The sequence below is a fragment of the Peromyscus eremicus genome, chromosome 1 (assembly GCF_949786415.1).
Source record: "Peromyscus eremicus chromosome 1, PerEre_H2_v1, whole genome shotgun sequence".
Classification (NCBI taxonomy): domain Eukaryota; kingdom Metazoa; phylum Chordata; class Mammalia; order Rodentia; family Cricetidae; genus Peromyscus; species Peromyscus eremicus.
The window spans coordinates 142,606,548-142,625,383 of record NC_081416.1 but is presented as its reverse complement, the minus strand read 5'-3'; the positions used below and the strand labels follow the sequence as shown (position 1 = coordinate 142,625,383).

The 18,836-nt window shown below is 43.1% G+C and overlaps 1 protein-coding gene across 1 annotated transcript in view; it reads left to right on the top strand.

Annotated features, from left to right (window-relative positions):
* Oca2 (OCA2 melanosomal transmembrane protein) overlaps positions 1-18,836 on the top strand; it is a 294,501-nt gene that overhangs the window by 75,025 nt on the left and 200,640 nt on the right. The window contains exons 9-15 of the mRNA XM_059273674.1: positions 3,634-3,705; positions 5,328-5,393; positions 8,157-8,213; positions 10,446-10,570; positions 11,580-11,718; positions 14,165-14,297; positions 15,565-15,712. Of these exons, the coding sequence (XP_059129657.1) occupies positions 3,634-3,705; positions 5,328-5,393; positions 8,157-8,213; positions 10,446-10,570; positions 11,580-11,718; positions 14,165-14,297; positions 15,565-15,712 (740 nt within the window). The remainder of the gene's footprint in view (positions 1-3,633; positions 3,706-5,327; positions 5,394-8,156; positions 8,214-10,445; positions 10,571-11,579; positions 11,719-14,164; positions 14,298-15,564; positions 15,713-18,836) is intronic.

Here is an 18,836-nt window from a genome sequence, read left to right as displayed (position 1 = left end):
AATCTATACCTTGCCATGTGGTTCATGGCTTACCGGTATCTTACATCATGATTCTCCTTGTGGCAGCTGGCAGCATCTCCTTGCCTCAGCCTTCCACCTCCCAGAATTCTCCTTTCTCCTTATCCCGCCTACACTATACTTCCTGTCAATCAATCAGAGCAACACATTCCCAGCATCCCCAGCAGGTGACCAATCCCCCCCATGCATGTCTTCTCAGGAGAGCCAATAGAGTTCCTTCTCACCCAGGAACAGGGTATGTTTTCTGGGTTTCCTTATAAGGTCCTTGCACATTGTGGAGTGTATGAGCCCCCTTTTGGGTCAGGGGGAGCAAGTGCCTCTTATCTTTGAAGTCTATCATCATTGTATTCAAGAAGTCAATGTGAAGAAACTGCCAATATGACTGCTCCATGGTATGGTTAGGGGAAGGTTTTACTATGAATAAGAGAGAGAGAATCCAGAGTAGACAGAAAAAAAAAAGCTGACTGGATATGATCAGGGCTATCTGCAAAGAGGAGGGAGAACAGTAAGAGAGAGAGAGAGAGAGAGAGAGAGAGAGAGAGAGAGAGAGAGAGAGAGAGAGAGACAGAGAGAGAGAGAGAGAGAGAGAGACAGAGAGAGACAGAGACAGAGAGAGAGAGAGAGACAGAGAGACAGAGAGAGACAGAGAGAGAGAGAGAGAGACAGAGAGAGACAGAGAGAGACAGAGAGAGAGAGATCATGAGAATAGCAAAGCAGTGAATAGCCAGGCAGGAGGAAAACCTTGCTGTTATAAAAAGAGCAAACCAGCATCTGGAGGAGGGAAGCCTGAGGAGTTTAGTGTAGACTTTAAAAATGTATAACAAGAACTTGTGAGTAGGGACTGAGGGAGGCTGGAGGCCTGGGGAATGACATGGACTTCGATATGCAGCTGCAGGTATGTGTTAATGGAGCCAGAACAATGGGAAAAGAGTCCTGTGGGCCTGCCCTTTTGTGGGGGAGTGGGGTACGCTTTGGACCAGACAATCGGGTTCTCATAAAATCCTTAAGCTAAAGCCTTGGTAAGATCTCTGAAGCAGCAGAAAACCACAGAACTGGTGTCAGGGAACAAAAGCCAAATAGTAATAAATCAACATATTCCAAAGGCAAAAATCCCCAATGAAGGGTTGATGACCTAAAAGCCTCAAGTGAGCAGAGAAACTCCAGACAGGAAAGCTGACCCTCTGGTAACTGCTGCAGGACCCTGATAAGAACAGACTGACCTCCATTGGGATTTACCACTTCGACACTGCAGGGGAACAGATCCGCAGGAGTCTTCCACCCCAAAGCTCCCTTTTCTGCCCCGTAAACCTCCAAGGCTCCTGCACCTCGGGAGCGCAGTCTCCACTCGCACATACAGACCTCAGCCCTTCACTGTTCTGATTAAAGGCCGGTCTGCTGTTGAGAGTGGTTCTCCTCTTTCTCTGATCTTCGTGAGCGGTCCTGATACAACACCAAAGACAAAGCCAGAAACCGAAGTGCTGTCAGAGTTCTCCAAACAGACAACAGCCAAATGCTTGTAGAGAGTCCACAGCAAAGAAAGTGAGCCGAATGTCTAGACCCAAATCCTTCCAATACTTCAGAAGCAGACCCAAAAAGGAAGCTTCCAAATGAGGATCCTTAATTAAGCAGATCAGAATTAACAAATGGACAGTTGGTAAAACCAAGGGAGGTCATCCTGTTGTGTGTCCCCCCCCCCCCCCCCCCCCCCCGCAGTGTCTCAAGAGCTTACAAACAACCCTCTTGAGGAAATGACAACCTGTTGGCTTGGACTCACCCAAATGATTCCTTCAGGGAAAAGTGGGTCATTCTTGGAACCACCCCACATTACGGCACCATAACGGTGGGTGCAAAAACAAGCAAGCAAGTAAGCGAACAAATACCGTAGCACTCACTTTAAAGAGAATAAAAAATAGTTTATTCTGGAGCCAATTTGAGTGTGCATGGGCTGGGTGGGAACACAGATTTGTTAGGTCCCAAGGAAGCTCCATTTCCACTAATTCTAAAAGGCAGAAGGGACGAATGTCTATTAGCATACCAAAGCACATGCTGGCCTCCAGTCTCCCTCAGTATCACAAATACCTGTTACAGATTTTGGAGTCCATGTTCTTTTCAGAATCCTAGCTCTTTTCACCTCCTCTCATACCCTAAACTCCCCCAGTTCACGGCTTTGCTCTCCCCAGCTACTCATTCTCATTATAAGCCTGTCATTTCAGCTATGTTATCCCCTCTACCCCCCCTTCTCTATCTGTGCCCTGACCCCCACTCCTGCTTCTTCATGGCCAGGTCCATTCTGCTGGCCATGTCCAATCTCCTATCTACTCTCTCTGCTCTGGACTCTTCCAGATGCCTCTGGCTGTTCTTTCTCTCACATCTACAGTTCTCCCCTTTACCCATACCGTGGAGTGGTCATGTTGTCAGTTAAATGAGATTAGTTAGAACTGTCTTTACACTGTAAGGTAGAAAAAGGAGCCTGCTGCTTCTGTTTCCCAGCCTGTTCAACTTTAGGTTTGCTCTCCCAATTTGAAAGCCGAGGAGGAATTTTTCCCAGCTCACTGCCTAGGGCTTACGCATCAAATAAGGAAGAAGAGTTAATGTGTGTCATCAGTTGAAACTGAGAACAGAGTACAAATGAAAGCAATCATTACAATTCGGTAGTATTGTGTTAGATTTTAGGTGCTTTTCTATTTAAAACAAATAGAGTGCTGGGTGTGGTGGAGCACTCAGGACGCAGAGGCGGGCAGATCTTTGAGTTTGGGCCTGACCGATCTACAAAGTGAGTTCCAGGATAGCCAGGGCTACACAGAGAAACCTTGTCTTGGAAAAAACCAAAACCAAAGTAATAATAATAATAATAATAATAATAATAATAATAAAAAATAAAAAGTAATAAATGTACTAACTCTTAAAAATCTGAACACCAAATATTAAAGAAAGGCAAGTATAAAATTGAAAATGAACTTGGAATCTAGTCGAACAAACAGACCAATGGATACCTCCAGATTTGGTTTATTTTGAAAAATGTTTTTCAGAACATTCATGCCTTTATGTGATACATGTTTTCATGTATGTTCAGTAGATTCCTAGTAGCATTGTAAATTATATGGTAAGTAAACTTACGTTTAATGAAGTGCAGCCGGACTCTCTTCCACAGTTCCTTTACCATTTTGCACTGGGTGGCAGTGTACATGGGTGCATATTTTCCAACATATTTGACATTAGAAATTCCATGTCCACCAGATTATAACTAAATAGAAAAGATCCTTTTGCAAATATGCTGGCATCTCAACTGGATTAGGCATTTGTCTGTGTGCTGACTTAACTGTGGTCTCAGAAATTGAAAAGGGCTGATTTATATTCTTAAACTGAAGGTTCAGTTGCCCAAAGAGAACATGGGAAATGATTAACAGCGCTTTACCACAGACTTCCTTGAGCATACTTTCGATTGTTCTGGAAATGAAAGCTACTTTCCTAGAATGTAGACTGCTGGCGGCCATGGGTCTCTATGGGCTGCCGAGATACCAAGTCCCTTGAGATGCTCTTCATTTGGATGGTGTGGTATACAATGGCACAGGGGCCACTGACACCAATACAGGCTTTTTGTGTGTTTCTTTCCAGATTGTTCACCGGACCCTGGCAGCCATGTTGGGAGCTCTTGCAGCATTAACAGCATTGGCTGTGGTTGGAGATGTAAGTTGCTGTGTTTGATTTACTGGCTTACCACTAGATACAATGCCAGACCCATGGAAACTCCAGGGTGTATTAATTGTTTTTAAATTCTTTTATATGATGTTCCCACGTGTTTTGCCCATGATCCATAGAGGCATGAACTGAAAAGCTTGGTTTAAAAAGTTGTCACTGGATATAAACACACACTCAGCTATGTAGTGTTAGTTTCCATTTGGTTCCAAGAGAGGTCTCAGAAGTAGATCTAGTGGTCACCTAGGAGACATGGAGGTAGACTTTATGGGGCTGGGGTTCTGCCTTGTGGTCTTGCAGGCCCTAGAGATGCCTGTATGTAAATAATAGTGTCCACTTGACAGGGACATGAGGAATACATGAAGGGCAATGAGGGAGCCTGAGTATTCTTAGGAAAGGAAGAGAGCGTTGTTGGAGGGTTGATGCTCCCACTCGCGAAGCCGCACACACATAGAACTGGATTTGAAAGCAGATTTAGAATTTGGTGCATTTTTTTCCCTAAAGACTATTGACCGGTCATTCGCCACCCCCTCTCATATGACTCATTTAAATATTTACATAGGGAAGTGTATTGAATTAGTTATTGCGTGGTGTTTTCTTCACTTAAAATGGCTTTGTAGAACTAGTCGGAAAGCAGTTGTAAGAATGTGAACTTTTCCTTGGCTGGGTTTGCCATAAATAGATGTTAAACTGAAAGGTAAAATAGTCCCAAATTCTAAAATTTAGACAAGAAAACTTGTTTCTTGTCGTACTTAGAATGGAATCCAGGGCATCATGCATGTTAGGCATGTCCATGGAAGGGACAGGGTTATTTCAGAATAAACCTGACTGGGGCTTTCATCAGCAAGCAATCTTTTCTCACAGGCTTAGGCTTTTAATCCTGCTGTGGGGACTGAGGCCCAATTCTGCCAGGCTGTGTGGATGGGTAAACTAGGACATGCACGACTCGTATTGGTTGTATTGACTTCAGGGAACTGACTTCGGGAGATTGAAACTGCTAGCATGGGAAAGAGGGGGCTGTTTGAGCTGGATGCAGTCTGTGGGTTTGGGGTGCTGTCTGGGCTGGAGTGGGATTGTCTCCAAATCTCTGAGTCATGCTCTTGTTCTCATAAGCATGGTTCAAATAATCTTTCATTTGGAAAATTGTTCTTATGTCACCTAGCAGGCACGTGCATTGAGAACCCCCGGGTGACTCAGTGAGTTGCCCCCTCCCAGCAGGCTGGGATCTGGCAGTCCCTCACTTTACACTTTGTGCTAGTGGCACTTAAGAGTGGAATAGACAGCTGTCAGTCATACCACTCCACCGAGGAAGACATATGCAGGCCAAACCTGCAATTCAAGCAATAATTCAGGCAATAATCTTCCTAGAGCTCCCAGGAGCAGGGTTACATTCCCCCCCCTTTTTTTTTTCCATGAATACTTTTGATGTGACAGATGCACTGGGTCATGAGTGTTATTCAGCAATGATATAATCCAATTTCAAAGGGAAGTGGATGGAGTGTTTCCAACTTTGGCCCAAAGTGTGGGTTTGCACTAAGGGCAGCCCATTTTCTGAGCTTTCGTCAGTAGGCTGATGCACAGAATTAATTGGCAAATTTGTGCTTTGATTACAGAGACCCAGCCTGACCCACGTGGTGGAGTGGATTGATTTTGAGACTCTGGCTCTGCTGTTTGGCATGGTAATTACAGTTCTCCCAGCAGGATGTGGCTCCAAGTCTGGGTCCTTCACTACTCCATGGTTGCTGATCCTATCATTATAGTCAAGATGGCATATCTCTTGAGGGTTAGGGCTTGATTGAGAAGTATTAGTGCAGGTCTAGCTCATTCCTCCAAGGCGGAGGGAATGACTGGGGCTCTGGCTCGTTAACTAAGGCTTGTTGAACAATGAAGTAGCATCGTTATTTACAAAAGTTAGCAATTTTTTGAGTTATTACCCTTAAGATTAAAAAATGGACATACTTCAAATACATGAACTACAGAACAATTTCAGGGTTTGGGAAAGTGATTTTAATTATATAAAGAAAAATTCCCTGAGTATTAGTCCTAGTGCTCGTCAGTTTATCATGCTGTTAAGCTTTGAGGAGCATGACTAGGTCAGCTTCTAGGAAGGAAAGATAAACTCAGAGAGGATTAGCGTAGGATGAGTTGTAAGTTGGCTAACTTTGAACGAGGCCCTGGACAAAAGTGGGAATGGTCATGTATGTGTTCTTGGGTCATTCTCTAGACGGGTTCTGTGAGGCTTCATCTGCGCCATGCCAGGAGGCTCGCTTGGTAGAAGTCACCAGGCAGCCTCATCTTTTTGCTGGCATCCACTCTAGGCTTCAAAGGGAGTCAGAGCTGCCATCCTCTCTGAATGGAAAGGTGGAGAAGGGCTCTGAACTCAGGTTTCAGGGAAGAGCCAGTAGCTGTGTTGGATGCTGAGAAATGACTAGGGCTTGGTCATCTGGATAGAAATGAATGAGTCACACCAGAAGTCTATAATATACTATTTTTACAAAAGTTAAGCAAATGGTGTAGTAATTTCCTAGAACTGCAGTAACAAAGCATGACACATATGGTAGCCTGATGAATGAAAATTGATTTCCCACAGCTAAAGAGGTTGAAGTCTGAGATCACACTGTCAGCGGGCCTGGCCTCTACTGAGTCTCCTCCTTGGCTGTCTTCTCTCCATGTGCCCGTGTCCTAATCCCATCCTCTTAGAAAGCCAGCTGTCATATTCAGTTAGGGACCACCCTAACAATCTCATTGCAACTCTTAAAAGTCCTATCCCAAGTGCAGCCACATTTTGAGGTACAGGGAGTTAGTAGTTCAACATACAAATTTTGAGGAGGAGGGACCGAATCCAGCCTATAAAAAAATGGCCTGATATTTCTTTTTCTCAATTAAAATTGCTCCAGCAGACACTTAGATATTCTCTGCTTTTGGTACTATAGGGCTAGTGCACAAAACGGGTCTTGTTTTACCTGACTTGTTTCCTGGGGTTGCTCACCCTAGTCTCTGTTCTATCAGACAATGAGAGAATAGCTCCCATGATAAGAGAAGACCACACATGGTCCCCCACATCTGTCTACTTATGTTCTCATGAGGTACTGCCTGCTTCACACAGCCCCACGGGGCCCTGCTGAGTTAGGAAGCTGCTCTAGACAAGGGCAGTGCTCAGTCAAAACTGATTTGGGAGCAGTTTTGTTTCATACAGCTTATTTGAAAGGTGTATTGGGTCTACGGTCTTCCAACTACTTCATATAGTTTTATCGAATTCTCACAGCAGCCTCACAAGGGAGAGAACATCCAGAGGTGAAGTGAGAAACTTGAAATGCAGGACGGGAGATCAGGCACACTTTACTGAGGGCTTGAACCTGCACTTTCTCGTTCCAAATTCAACACGTAGTAATGTGGAGGGGAGGGAGGCGGGGCTGGGCGCCTCTTGAACTTCATGGAGGAACCAACTTCTGTGTTGGCCCTGGGAAGAAGATTGGGTTTAAGCATCTAAATAAAAAAAAAAAAAAAAAAGGGAGCCATATTAAATATCTACAACTTAAAAAAAAAAAAAGAAAAGAAAAAAACAGAAGAAATGGAATGTTACTCTATTTCTTGTAAAATAGGAAACGTTCTAGCAAGTTCAGGCTTGCTGGAATTTCTGGTTACTTAAACACAGACTAAATGGGGCATTATTTCTGTCAGTCCAGGGGATGGCTGTTTTCATCACTTGTCATAGGTAGAAACACAGGTAAGCATTCTAAGAGCGCATAGGACTGGAGGTCAGTCATTTCAGTTGTACCAATGGTCCATCTTGTCCATGTCATCAAATTTGTGAGAAAAAAAAAATCAGTTTCATTTTGTTAAAACCCCAAATTTGATACAGCTTAAAAGCTATTTATTTAAAGCTATTAAATGTCTCAGTGCTGTTCATGGGGGGCAATTAGGTCCAAAGCCCACCTGCTGGCCCATGGCCTTCCCTTTTTCTAGCTTCAAGACTGGTTAAGTCATCTGTCTCTTTGGTCTATAAAACGAGTAAAGACAACACTTTACGTTTGTTGTTAGGGTTAGATGGGTTGATAACGTGTCTTAGAACAACACCCAGGGTAGAAATATATATATGCAAAGCCATGTGTAAGAGGTTCTGCTCAGGGAGTTTGTATGTGGATCACTGAAGTGATGGACATGTGGCTAACTTGCTCTGTAGACCAGGCTGAACTCACAGAGATCTGCTGCCTCTGCCTCCTGAGTGCTGGGATTAAAGGGATGCGCCACTGCTGCCCGGCTCTGGACAGGTGGATAACCGAAGTGACAGACATCTAAGGAGACAAAGCTGCTCTTGAGGCAGCTGTCAGGAACCAGAGCTCGAACTCATGATGGGGTCTTTATGACTTGCTCCAATATGCTATTCTGCTAAAAAACAAAAAAACAAATCTTGCTACCTACTTTTTCTCTTTCTCTTATAGATGATCTTAGTAGCCATATTTTCAGAAACGGGATTTTTTGATTACTGTGCTGTAAAGGTAGGCGGAATTTGATGGTCATACACTAAATAAATAAATAATGAGCATAAAAATACTTATTTATATATAATCAAAGCAATGTAAGTACAAATGTAACCAATAATAACATTCACTAACTGAATAATACTATTTATTATTCTAATATTATACATTTAGTAAATTAAAATATTTAAAATTCCATCCTCCTTTCAGAATGGCCTCCAGAAGCCTGGGTATAATTGCCGTGCTAAGCATGAGTCAGCACAACATGTCCAGCTTCTCCACATTTAAATGAAGAGGGAGCTCAAGGCAAATAGTGCTCTCCCTGAACATTTGTGCAACAGCGTTTGAAATGGCTGGTTAGGGCTACACATCAAAATGTGCTTTACACTTAAGAGTCTGCATATTTCAGGCCACCAGCTTCTGATTGCATTTGGGGACACAACTTCAATGCTCACTTTCTAGACATATACAGTCCTGGTTTTTAAATTTGGGAAAGCCATTTTTTGTTGATGTTGTTTTAATCTCATATAGACTGTATTTATTTACTTATGCTGAGGATTGAACAATATGCTCAGCACATGTTCCATCACTGGGCTAACATGCTAACTCCTTAAAGGTCTTAGTTTTTTAAACTTGTAATTATTATTATTTGATTTACAAATGGTAATTGTATATGTTTGGGGAGTATAATATATTTCAATGTACATACACACAATGTGTCATGATTAAATCAAGCCAACTAGCCTATCCTTACATATCATATTTTATGGTGGACATATTTGAAATTTACTTTTTCCTTTTTTTTTTTTTTTTATTTTTTGAGACAGGGTTTCTCTGTGTAGCTTTGTGCCTTCCCTGGAACTCACTTGGTAGCCCAGGCTGGCCTCAAACTCACAGAGATCTGCCTGGCTCTGCCTCCCGAGTGCTGGGATTAAAGGCATGCGCCACCACCGCCCGGCTTACTTTTTCCTTTTGTTTTTGTTTTTGAGACAGGGTCTCTCTACATAGCCCTGGCTGTCCTGGAACTCTCTATGTAGACCAGGCTGGCCTCAACTCACAGAGATCTGCCTGCCTCAGCCTCCAAGTGCTGGGGTTAAAGGTGTAAGCCACCACACCTGGCTTGAAATTCACTTTTTAAGTTATTTTGAAATATATACTACGTTAAATGTAGTCACCCTGCCTGTGTAGTAGTTAACTGAAATCTCTCTATTCTCTCCCTCCCAACCTTGTAGCCTCTATCCTCACTCTTTGCTTCTATGGGATCAGTTTTCTTGGATTCCATATAGAAATGGAGTCATCTGGCATTTGTATGTGTGTGCCTGGCTTAGCATACTTGAAACAATGCTCTCCAGCCATTATTACATTATGTTAAACCGTTGTTGAAAATGTGAAGATTGCATGGGTGAACAGTATTTCCTGGTGTTTATGACCATGTTGTCTTCATCTGCTGACAAACACTTAGGTGGGTCCCATATCTGAGAAGAGTTCTCTAATAAACATGGTGCAGGTGTCTGTCTCTTTACTATGTACATTTGCTTCCCACAGTTCTCTTTTTAGTTTAGAAACTCTGCACTATTTTCCATAGTGATTTTCCATCAGTCTGGGAGGATTCCTTTCCCTTAATCTTTTCCCATGCCTTTTCTCTTTCACCCCTGCCTCCTCTCTGTTTTTAAACAGGGCTTCATTTAATACAGCCTGGCCTCCAACTCACTGTGTTGCTGAGGATGGCCTACTTCCATCTCCCCACTGCTGGCATGACAGACCTGAGCCACCACACCTGGTTTATTTGGTGCCAGGGATTGAACCTTGGACCTCACGCATGCTAACCAAACAATCTACCACTGACACATATCGCCAGCCCTGTTATCTTTTATCTTTTAAAACAAAAATTCGAACAGGTGTGAAATGGTAACTCATTGTGGTTGGGCTTTGCATTTTAACTGAAACCCTGGACACACAGCAGGTCTGAAGATTTGGACTGACCCTTCCATGCATAGTGAGGGGAGATCGTGCCATGACCTGGTGGGCGAGGAGACCTTGGCATACTCTACTAATGTAAAGGCTGGTGCTGACCTTTACTTTAGTTTTGGGATTGAAAATTTCTTTTAAAAAATAACTTCTTCAACAAAACTGCAAATTCTGAATGAGAATTTATTTTGGTCCCGATATCTTAGGGTCATTAGTGAAAACATAGCTTCTAATGTATGAATTACTGATTCTGGCTTGTTCCTTCCTGTATGTACATCCTAGGCATACCAACTTTCTCGAGGAAGAGTGTGGACCATGATCATCATGCTTTGTCTCATTGCTGCCATTCTTTCTGCCTTCTTAGACAATGTCACTACAATGCTCCTTTTCACCCCCGTCACCATAAGGTGTGTAGAACATTCCCAACATGGAAATTAAGATAGGTTTGGGGCAGATTTGTGTTCAGGTTGTACCACCTGGCTCAAGGTTCCTTCCTCACATCTACAGAAAGGCAAGGGATAGTATCCATCCTTTCACTGGAGTACAGGTCATTAACTTCCAGCCCGGCTGGTTCTGGCTCGTGTGACTATAGAACTTTAGACAGGTACAGGTATCAGCATAGCTCAGAAATACCATGAGAAGTTGGAAGACATGAGCATTGCTTTCTAGGAGATAGACTGTCTTGGGGGACACAGGGGACACAGCAAGCCATTCACGTAGATCATCAGATATCAGGAGTTTTTGCTCATGAATTCCTACATTTTCATCTTCTACCTCCTCCTAAGGCTTAGTCTTCAGCTGATCAGGGTTGTGGGGCTTCCAAAGATTCCAGGGCAAATCTCATACAGCCCGGGTAGAGATCCACAGCCAAGGAAGAGGTAATTAAGGCAGTAATTCAAAGAAAGGACAGAGAGAGAGAGAGAGAGAGAGAGAGAGAGAGAGAGAGAGAGAGAGAGAGAGAGAGAGAGAGAGAGAGAGAGAGAATGTGTTAAGGGTCTCTTCAGAAAAGGGGAAGACAGATAAGGAACTAAGTCAGCAAGCTTAGTGTTATTGCTGGTGATTTTTGATGACCCACCACATCAGATTCGAGGCATCTGATAGCCAGTGCCCATTCACCTGCTCCAGGTACTTCCCTCTACTGAGGCCCTACACACAGAGCACAGTACTCCCTATAGACTGAGCAGGCAGAAAGCACATCATCACTTGGATAGCTCAGACTCTGGTGTGTTAACTTAGAGGAATCCTTGTAATTAGTGGTACCCAAGGATGTTGCTGCTGCTGTTCACTGCCTGCATTACTCTTCCCACAGATTGTGTGTACATGTACATGTGCGTGAATGTGCCTTCCTTGTACAAGCAAGTGCTTTAAATGTCTGGATTGCACACAGGCCTTATCACTTTCTTACATTCACGATAGGTTATGTGAGGTGCTCAATCTCGATCCAAGACAAGTCCTGATAGCAGAAGTGATCTTCACAAACATCGGAGGAGCTGCCACTGCCATTGGGGACCCACCAAATGTCATCATTGTTTCCAACCAGGAGTTGAGAAAAATGGTAAGTAATAGCACAGTAGGGTTGCTTTCAGGAAATTCACAATTCAACTGAGCACTCTATGCAATATCCTTTACTTAACTGCTATGAACCAAGGTTCCTGCTGTCATCTATTTACAGTGCATACCACTGATCATAAGTAAAAGATTAGAAGTAGGAGAGGAAAGGAAAGAAAGGCACCCTGCAAGGTGAAAGGGCTGCATTTAGGAGCCATGTTGATATTAGTGCGATGGGAGGTGGTTTTGTTGCTGAGAACATCAAGGAGAAATGTCTAGGAAATTACAAAGGGCTGTAACAGTGGCAAGGAGTTCCAGACACACGTGTCTACCAGGCCCTGTAAAGCATCAGCATCCCACCACATGCTGGGTCTGCTCCTGCTGTTTCTGAAAATTATCAGTTTGGGTTTTTCTATTTGGCCTTTCTGTTGCTTGATGAGTTCACCTGTGAAACTCTTCTAGCAACTTCCACTCAATGCTGTTGCTTTGCTGTGCTTGTCTCCGGCCTCATTCACTCTTCTCTCTTCATTCTTCTACTCATCCCTCCTTTCTTTAATTGTCCCACCACTTCCAATGGGAGAAAACTTTGGGGCTTACATTCTGAACAGATCCAGAGTGACTCAGGATATAGAACTCCGGTCTCCTCCGGCTGTATTTGCTAAAACGAACCATTTGTTTTATGACCTGGTTGGTTTAAAGGTAAACGGACTGCTATTATATGTAAGTCATTTTCTTAGGCTTATTAAACATTTTAGTGTTTGTTTTTTATTTTATGTGTATGGATGTTTTTGCCTGCATGTGTGTCTGTGCACCACGTGCATGCTTGGTGTCCACAGAGGTTAGAAGAGGGTTTCCAATGCCCTGGACAGAAGAGGGCAGTCTGTCACCTGTAACTGGACAGTTGTGAGCCACCATGTGGGTGCTGGGGAAAAAAAATCTGCGTCTTCTGTAAGAGCAGTCCGTGCTCTTAATCACTGATCCATCTTTTCAGCACCCCGGGGTTAATTTTATTTTTTTCTTCTGGTTTTAAAGGAAATTAAAACATTTTCAAGAACACCTAAGATAAAACTATCTTTCAATCAGACATCTGGGGTATGAATTCTATAGATAACTCTAAAGTTCATGTTCAAGGTAGTGTTCTGACTGAAGAACTGCCAGAATGTGGTGAGCTCTGAGTGAAGTTTGGTGACACACACCTGCGACCCCATTACTTGGGAGGTTGGGGCAATTAGCCTGAGCTATGTAGTGAGAGGTGTTGGCAGGTGGCTTTCCAACACCCTGTGGGGCTTTCTACCTTTACCTGTGTGAGCTTGTCTCCCGGCAGAGCTGGACTTCTGTGTCCTCTGGGATCGGACCCTTCCTGCCAAGATCCTTCAATCTCTGAGATCCCAGTGCCCCACAGTACTGTGGGACCCTTGACCTCCCCTTTCATGGTAGTAGTTATTCATGGAAGCTACTTGAATTTTCATAGATGATAATCTTCAGGGCCTCATCTGTCCTACTGGGGGCTAAATAATACATATTATTATTTAGTAATAATTAATATAATTAATAATTATATTAATAATTAATATATAATAAATATATCGTGCACATTTGCTTAAAGATGCACATAAAAGAACAAAATATAGAGCAAAATTAACCAAGAATGTTGTTGACTTATCCTGTAACAAATTAACCTAAAGGTGATTTTTACCAAAATGAAGCACATCCAAAAGATAACTATGATACAGAGCCCCACAGGCAGACAGAGAAAGCAGGAAGGAAGGGAGAGGCTGCCTCCCTGGGGCTCTTGTAGCTGGTTCTAGTGCTCTGTGCAGATGCCGTAGTGTCCAAAGGTGGGAATACTGTACCTTACAACCAGAGGATGCCTCTTCCAATCCACAGCAGATACTTCAGTCAAATATTAAAAAATTAACCATTAAATAAGTGAATATATATGGCCACATTATTCAATTTTGACCCCTACTCATCCTAGGGCAACACATTAGCCCTGTGATGAAGATGGACTAAACCTAGTTAGGAGCTAGTTGTGATTGTCTATTTTTGTGACTGCCACCTTCTAAGGTGGCTTGTAATTGATGTAAGCACTGGTTTTTCAAAAACACAAAACATATAAAAAGGCTTTAATCAGCCAGGTGGTGATGGCGGCGCACACCATTAATCCCAGCACCGGGAAGGCAGAGGCAGGTGGATCTCTGCAAGTATGAGGCCAGCCTGATATACAAATTGAGTTCCAGGACAGCCAAGGCTATACAGAGAAACCCTGTCTGGTAAAAACCAAACCAAATGAAACCAAAACAACCAACAACAATTTCAGACTTACTAAGTGTCAGTGTTTGGCTGCAGGATTCTTGTCCAAGGTCACCAGAGCCCCCATTGTTCCCAGTTCACACCCTACCTCAGCCCTCCCTAAGGCCAACATATCACGTGACGCTCCTTTGCTCTTCCAGGGCCTGGACTTCGCTGGTTTCACAGCACACATGTTCCTTGGGATTTGCTTCGTTCTGCTGGTCTCCTTTCCACTCCTCAGACTCCTGTACTGGAACAAAAAGCTTTATAACAAAGAGCCTAGTGAGATTGTCGGTGGGTATGAGCATCTTTCCAAGCTGCAGACTCTTTATTGTAGTATTCTCCCCCAGCCCCAGAGGGACGCTCTGTGAGCAAGAGGGAGGCACTCTCCCACAGGATCACCAGGAAGGTATTTGCTCTTGGGATGCTGCATGCTTGGGAACAACGACTGTCCACAGCTACCTCCAACTTGTTCAGTAAGCTGCTCTCCAGCCGCTTCAGTCTGAGTCTCCTGAGCACTGATAAAGGCTGGCTTGCTTTTTAATCTGCTATCTTGGCCTTTTCCATATATATATATATATATATATATATATATATATATATATATATATGTATATAACTGTAAAATAGAGGTTAAATGTAAGCCTCATAAAATCTCTTACTATCTTAGAAAGCAGTGGATGGTCAACCATCTCTCGCCTGTTCACTATCAGGAGGTGTCTGAATTCAATGATGAGCGAAATGCTGTTTGCTCCTTTCCGGCCAGCATTTCACCAGCTGATTCCTTGTCTCTCGTGTGTGACATACGAGCTCGTGGAGGATAGGAGAGGAAATGCTTTCCTCCCTCCCATTTTCTTACCAGATACCCTCTAGAGGTGCCATGCATGGCTGCCGGAGGGCCACACCCATTCTGCTGTTATTCAAGAACTCTGTTTCTGAAACCATTCAAAGCCTGGGCAATTGGCTGAGTTCATTTGTGTTGCTATAACTACCACAGCCTGAGCAAGCTAAAAGTTAGAGGCTCATTTATAATAGCTTCCTGTCCAGGAGACAGAAAGTCCATGAGCATGGTTTCAACAACTGATAAGACTTCTTTGCTGTATCACAGCATGGCACATAGTCTGGAGAGGATAAGCCAGATACACTTGCTTTTAGCTAAACAGCTGAGAAACTATGGCATATTGTATTAAAACCACAGCAGCAATGTTCAGATTTTTGGCTGAACGCAGGGCCAGTGAGAATGAGCTAGGGTTGTTGAGTCCTAGAGTTAAGACATTGATCAAACAAAAGCACAACAATAATAAGTTAATAAATGAATTAAAAAGGTATTGTTTGAGAAAGGACTTTATTCTTCAGGCAGGGTTGAAATGGCTTTTCTTGCTTCCATGATGATCTTCAGAGTTCAGCTCTACCATCTGTTCCACCCTCATAGCTCTTGTTGTGAAGAGCCTGTGCTAGGTGGAAGATGGGTGCACATTGTTGGTGCGTGGTGAGCAGTGGGGGCATTCGCTGGTGTCTGAGGGTGGGAGAGACTCAGTGCCATGCCCTTATTTCTCTACAGAACTGAAGCATGAGATTCATGTCTGGCGTTTGACTGCACAGCGCATCAATCCGGCCAGCCGCGAGGAGACAGCGGTGCGTGGCCTACTGCTGGAGAAAGTGCTGGCCCTGGAGCACCTGCTGGCCCAAAGATTACATTCTTTCCACAGGTACCATGCGATCCTACTTGGATTTATACCAGGGGCTCCTTACAGGTTGTGCTTAATGGTGGCATTGTGTGAGGAACATATTCCATTTCACTCAAAAGTCATGATACCCAAGTGAGTTAAAAAGATTTTTGATCAAAACTTAATTTTCTGTTGTTATGATCAAACACCATAGCAACTTACAGAAGGAAGGGTTTATTTGGGCTTACAGTCTGTCCCAGTTTTCTTGCTATTGCTGTAATAAACACCATGCCTCAAAGCAAGTTGAGGAGGAAAGGGTTAGTTCATCACACAGCTTACATCACTGAGAGAATTCAGGGCAGGTGCCCAAGGCAGAAAGTGAAAGTGAGTCCATGGAGGGATGCTTACTGGTTTGCTTTCTATTGTTCACTCAGCTTGTTTTTTTTTTTTTTTTTTTTTTTTTACAACCCAGAACTGCCTTCCAGGGTGATACTCCTCACAATGAGGTGACATTCCCATATCAATCATTAATCAAGAAGATGCCCTGCAGTCTTGCCTACAGGCAATCTGGAGGAGGCATGTTTTCACTTAAGGAGCCATCATCCCAAATGGCTCTAGTTTGTGTCAAGCTGGCAAACACTAACCAGCATAATTGATCCCCCTTGTCAATTTGACACACAAACACATCGCTGTTAAACCATAACCTTTCCCTGCTTATTTCCAATATCTCATGTTACTATTACAGCAAAAAACATAGTATAACTTTAAAAATCCCACAATCTTTATATAAATATATATAATTTTTGATATTATATTATTGGTTGTGAGCCTAGCCTTTAAGGGCTGAGCCATCTCTCCAGCCCTTGAGATTATAATATAAATACATCTAGGGGGTGGAGAGATGGCTCAAGCGGTTAAGAGCATTAGCTGTTCTTCCAGAGGACACAGGTTCAATTCCCAGCACCCATATGGCAGCTCATTATGGTCTGTGACTCTGGCTCCAGGGGATCTGATACCCTCACATAGACATACATGCAGGGAAACCACCAATGCCAAAAAATAAAAATAAATAAATTTTATAAAATAAATACATCATTTTTTCTTTCTGTTTCCTCCCTCCAAACACTCCCATGTACCCTTCCTCACTATCTTTAAAAATTCTTGGCTTATTTTTTTATTAATTTTAGCCACATGCATATATGTATATGTATATTCAAACGTATTCCTAAGTATAATCTGCTCAGTCTGTATAATGTTTACTGTATGCGTGTTTTCATGGATGACTATTTGGTATTGGGTAATCAGTTGGCTGGTGCTTCCTTGGAGAAGACTGTGTTTTTCTATTCTCAGCGTTCTTCAGTTGCCTGTAGTTCTTTATATAAGGTTCAGGCCTTGTGGTCTCGCACTTGTCCATGTAGGCGTGCCTATTGTGTCCTTGTTCTGCTCATGTTTAGGCAGTCATGTAGGTGAGACTCTACGGGTGTTTCTTATGATGTTACTGGAAGACACGGTCTCATAGCAAAGTCCCTGACCCTCTGGTTCTTACAGTGTTTCCACCCCTTCTTCTGCAATGCCCTCTGGGTGCAAGAGTTGTTTTGTAGAGGTGTCCACTGGGACTGGGTTCCACAGATCCCTGAATTTTGATGGGTTGTCATTCTCTGTTATGGTCAGTGTCTGTTGCAAAGAGAAATTTCCTTGATGAGGGATGAGTACTACATTTGTCTGTAGCTATAAGGACAAAATTTTGAATGTAGTTAGGGATTGTGCTAACTTAGTAAAGTGGTGGTTTGCAGGTTCTCCTTCAACATCCATTGACTTCACTAGCTCTCAGTAATTGGTGATATTTCCAGTACCGACATGATTTCCCTCTTGTAGAGCAGGTTTGAAGTTCAATTAGAGACCTTTTGGTCATTGCCAAGGTATGCATGCCACTACTCCACCGTTATTAGGGTTATCATGTCATGCTGGTCATTGCCGTCATTCACAGCTGGATAGAAGTGTTGATTGCCTCCCTCCTTTGGAAGCATTCATGGTGCCTTCTGAAAGCTAGTCCTCAAGGAGAAGCATTCGGGTCAGTTCCAGCTCAGCGGCCTCTGAGCCCTGATTGTGAAGTGCATAATGTCTTCAGCTCTAGGGACTTACTTTCCTCTTCTGGAGGGTAACCAAAGGTAAGAATGATAACCTGTAATGTTTTGGGCATTTCTTGGACAACTCTGACCAACAGCTCCAAAGAAGGTTTATCACAGCTGGTGTTGGGTTTTTGTACAGTGGTCTTTGGCACTTGAGGAAGTATTGTCAGCCAAGATGAGGTAGTTTCATTTAAACTATGCATATTTACACAGACTGACATGTATTATAGTTTTTTTTAAAGGTAGATAGTTAATAGTATGATTGCTTATGATTTTCCAGACATGCTTACTGTATTTTACCCACATTCCCCTTCTGTATTTATCTTTCCCTCAACCTTGTTAGAGCTCCCCTTTCCCACTTCCACAATTAAATCACTTGTACCCTGGTATTTCCCTCTCTATTGCTCCCCCAATCCCCTACCCAGGCAATGCTTCCATTTTGCTTTCCTAGTTTCTACAGTTACTCAAGGATGTATATAGTCAACGTCTGAAGATTTAGAGCTAGGAGCCTCAGATGAGTGAGAACATGTGTTTATCTTTCTGGATCTCAATTACCTCACTCAAGATCATCTTTTCTAGTTCTATCCATTTACTTTCAAATGTCATCATTTTTTTTTCAGCTGAATAGAATTCCATAGTGTAATGTACTGTATTTTTGTTATCCATTTGTCAGTTGAAGGACATTTTGGTTGTTTCCATTTCCTAGCTATTGTGAATAGAGCAGCAATGAACATGGCTGAGCAAGCACCTGTGGAGTGGGATACTGAGTCCTTTGGGCATATGACAAGGGTTGGGACAAACAGATCAAACAGTGGATTCATTTTTAGCTTTTTGAGGATCCTCCACACCTATTTCCATAGTGGCTGCCCTGGTTTGCAGTCCCACTGACAGTGAATGAGGGCTCCGTTCCCCCCACATCCCCTTCAGCCTTTGGTGGTGGTGGTTTTGTTACTCTTTTCCCTTCTGACTGAGATGAGATGAAATCTCAGAGCTGTTTTAATTTTCACTTCCCTAATTGCTAGGTACTACGTACTCCT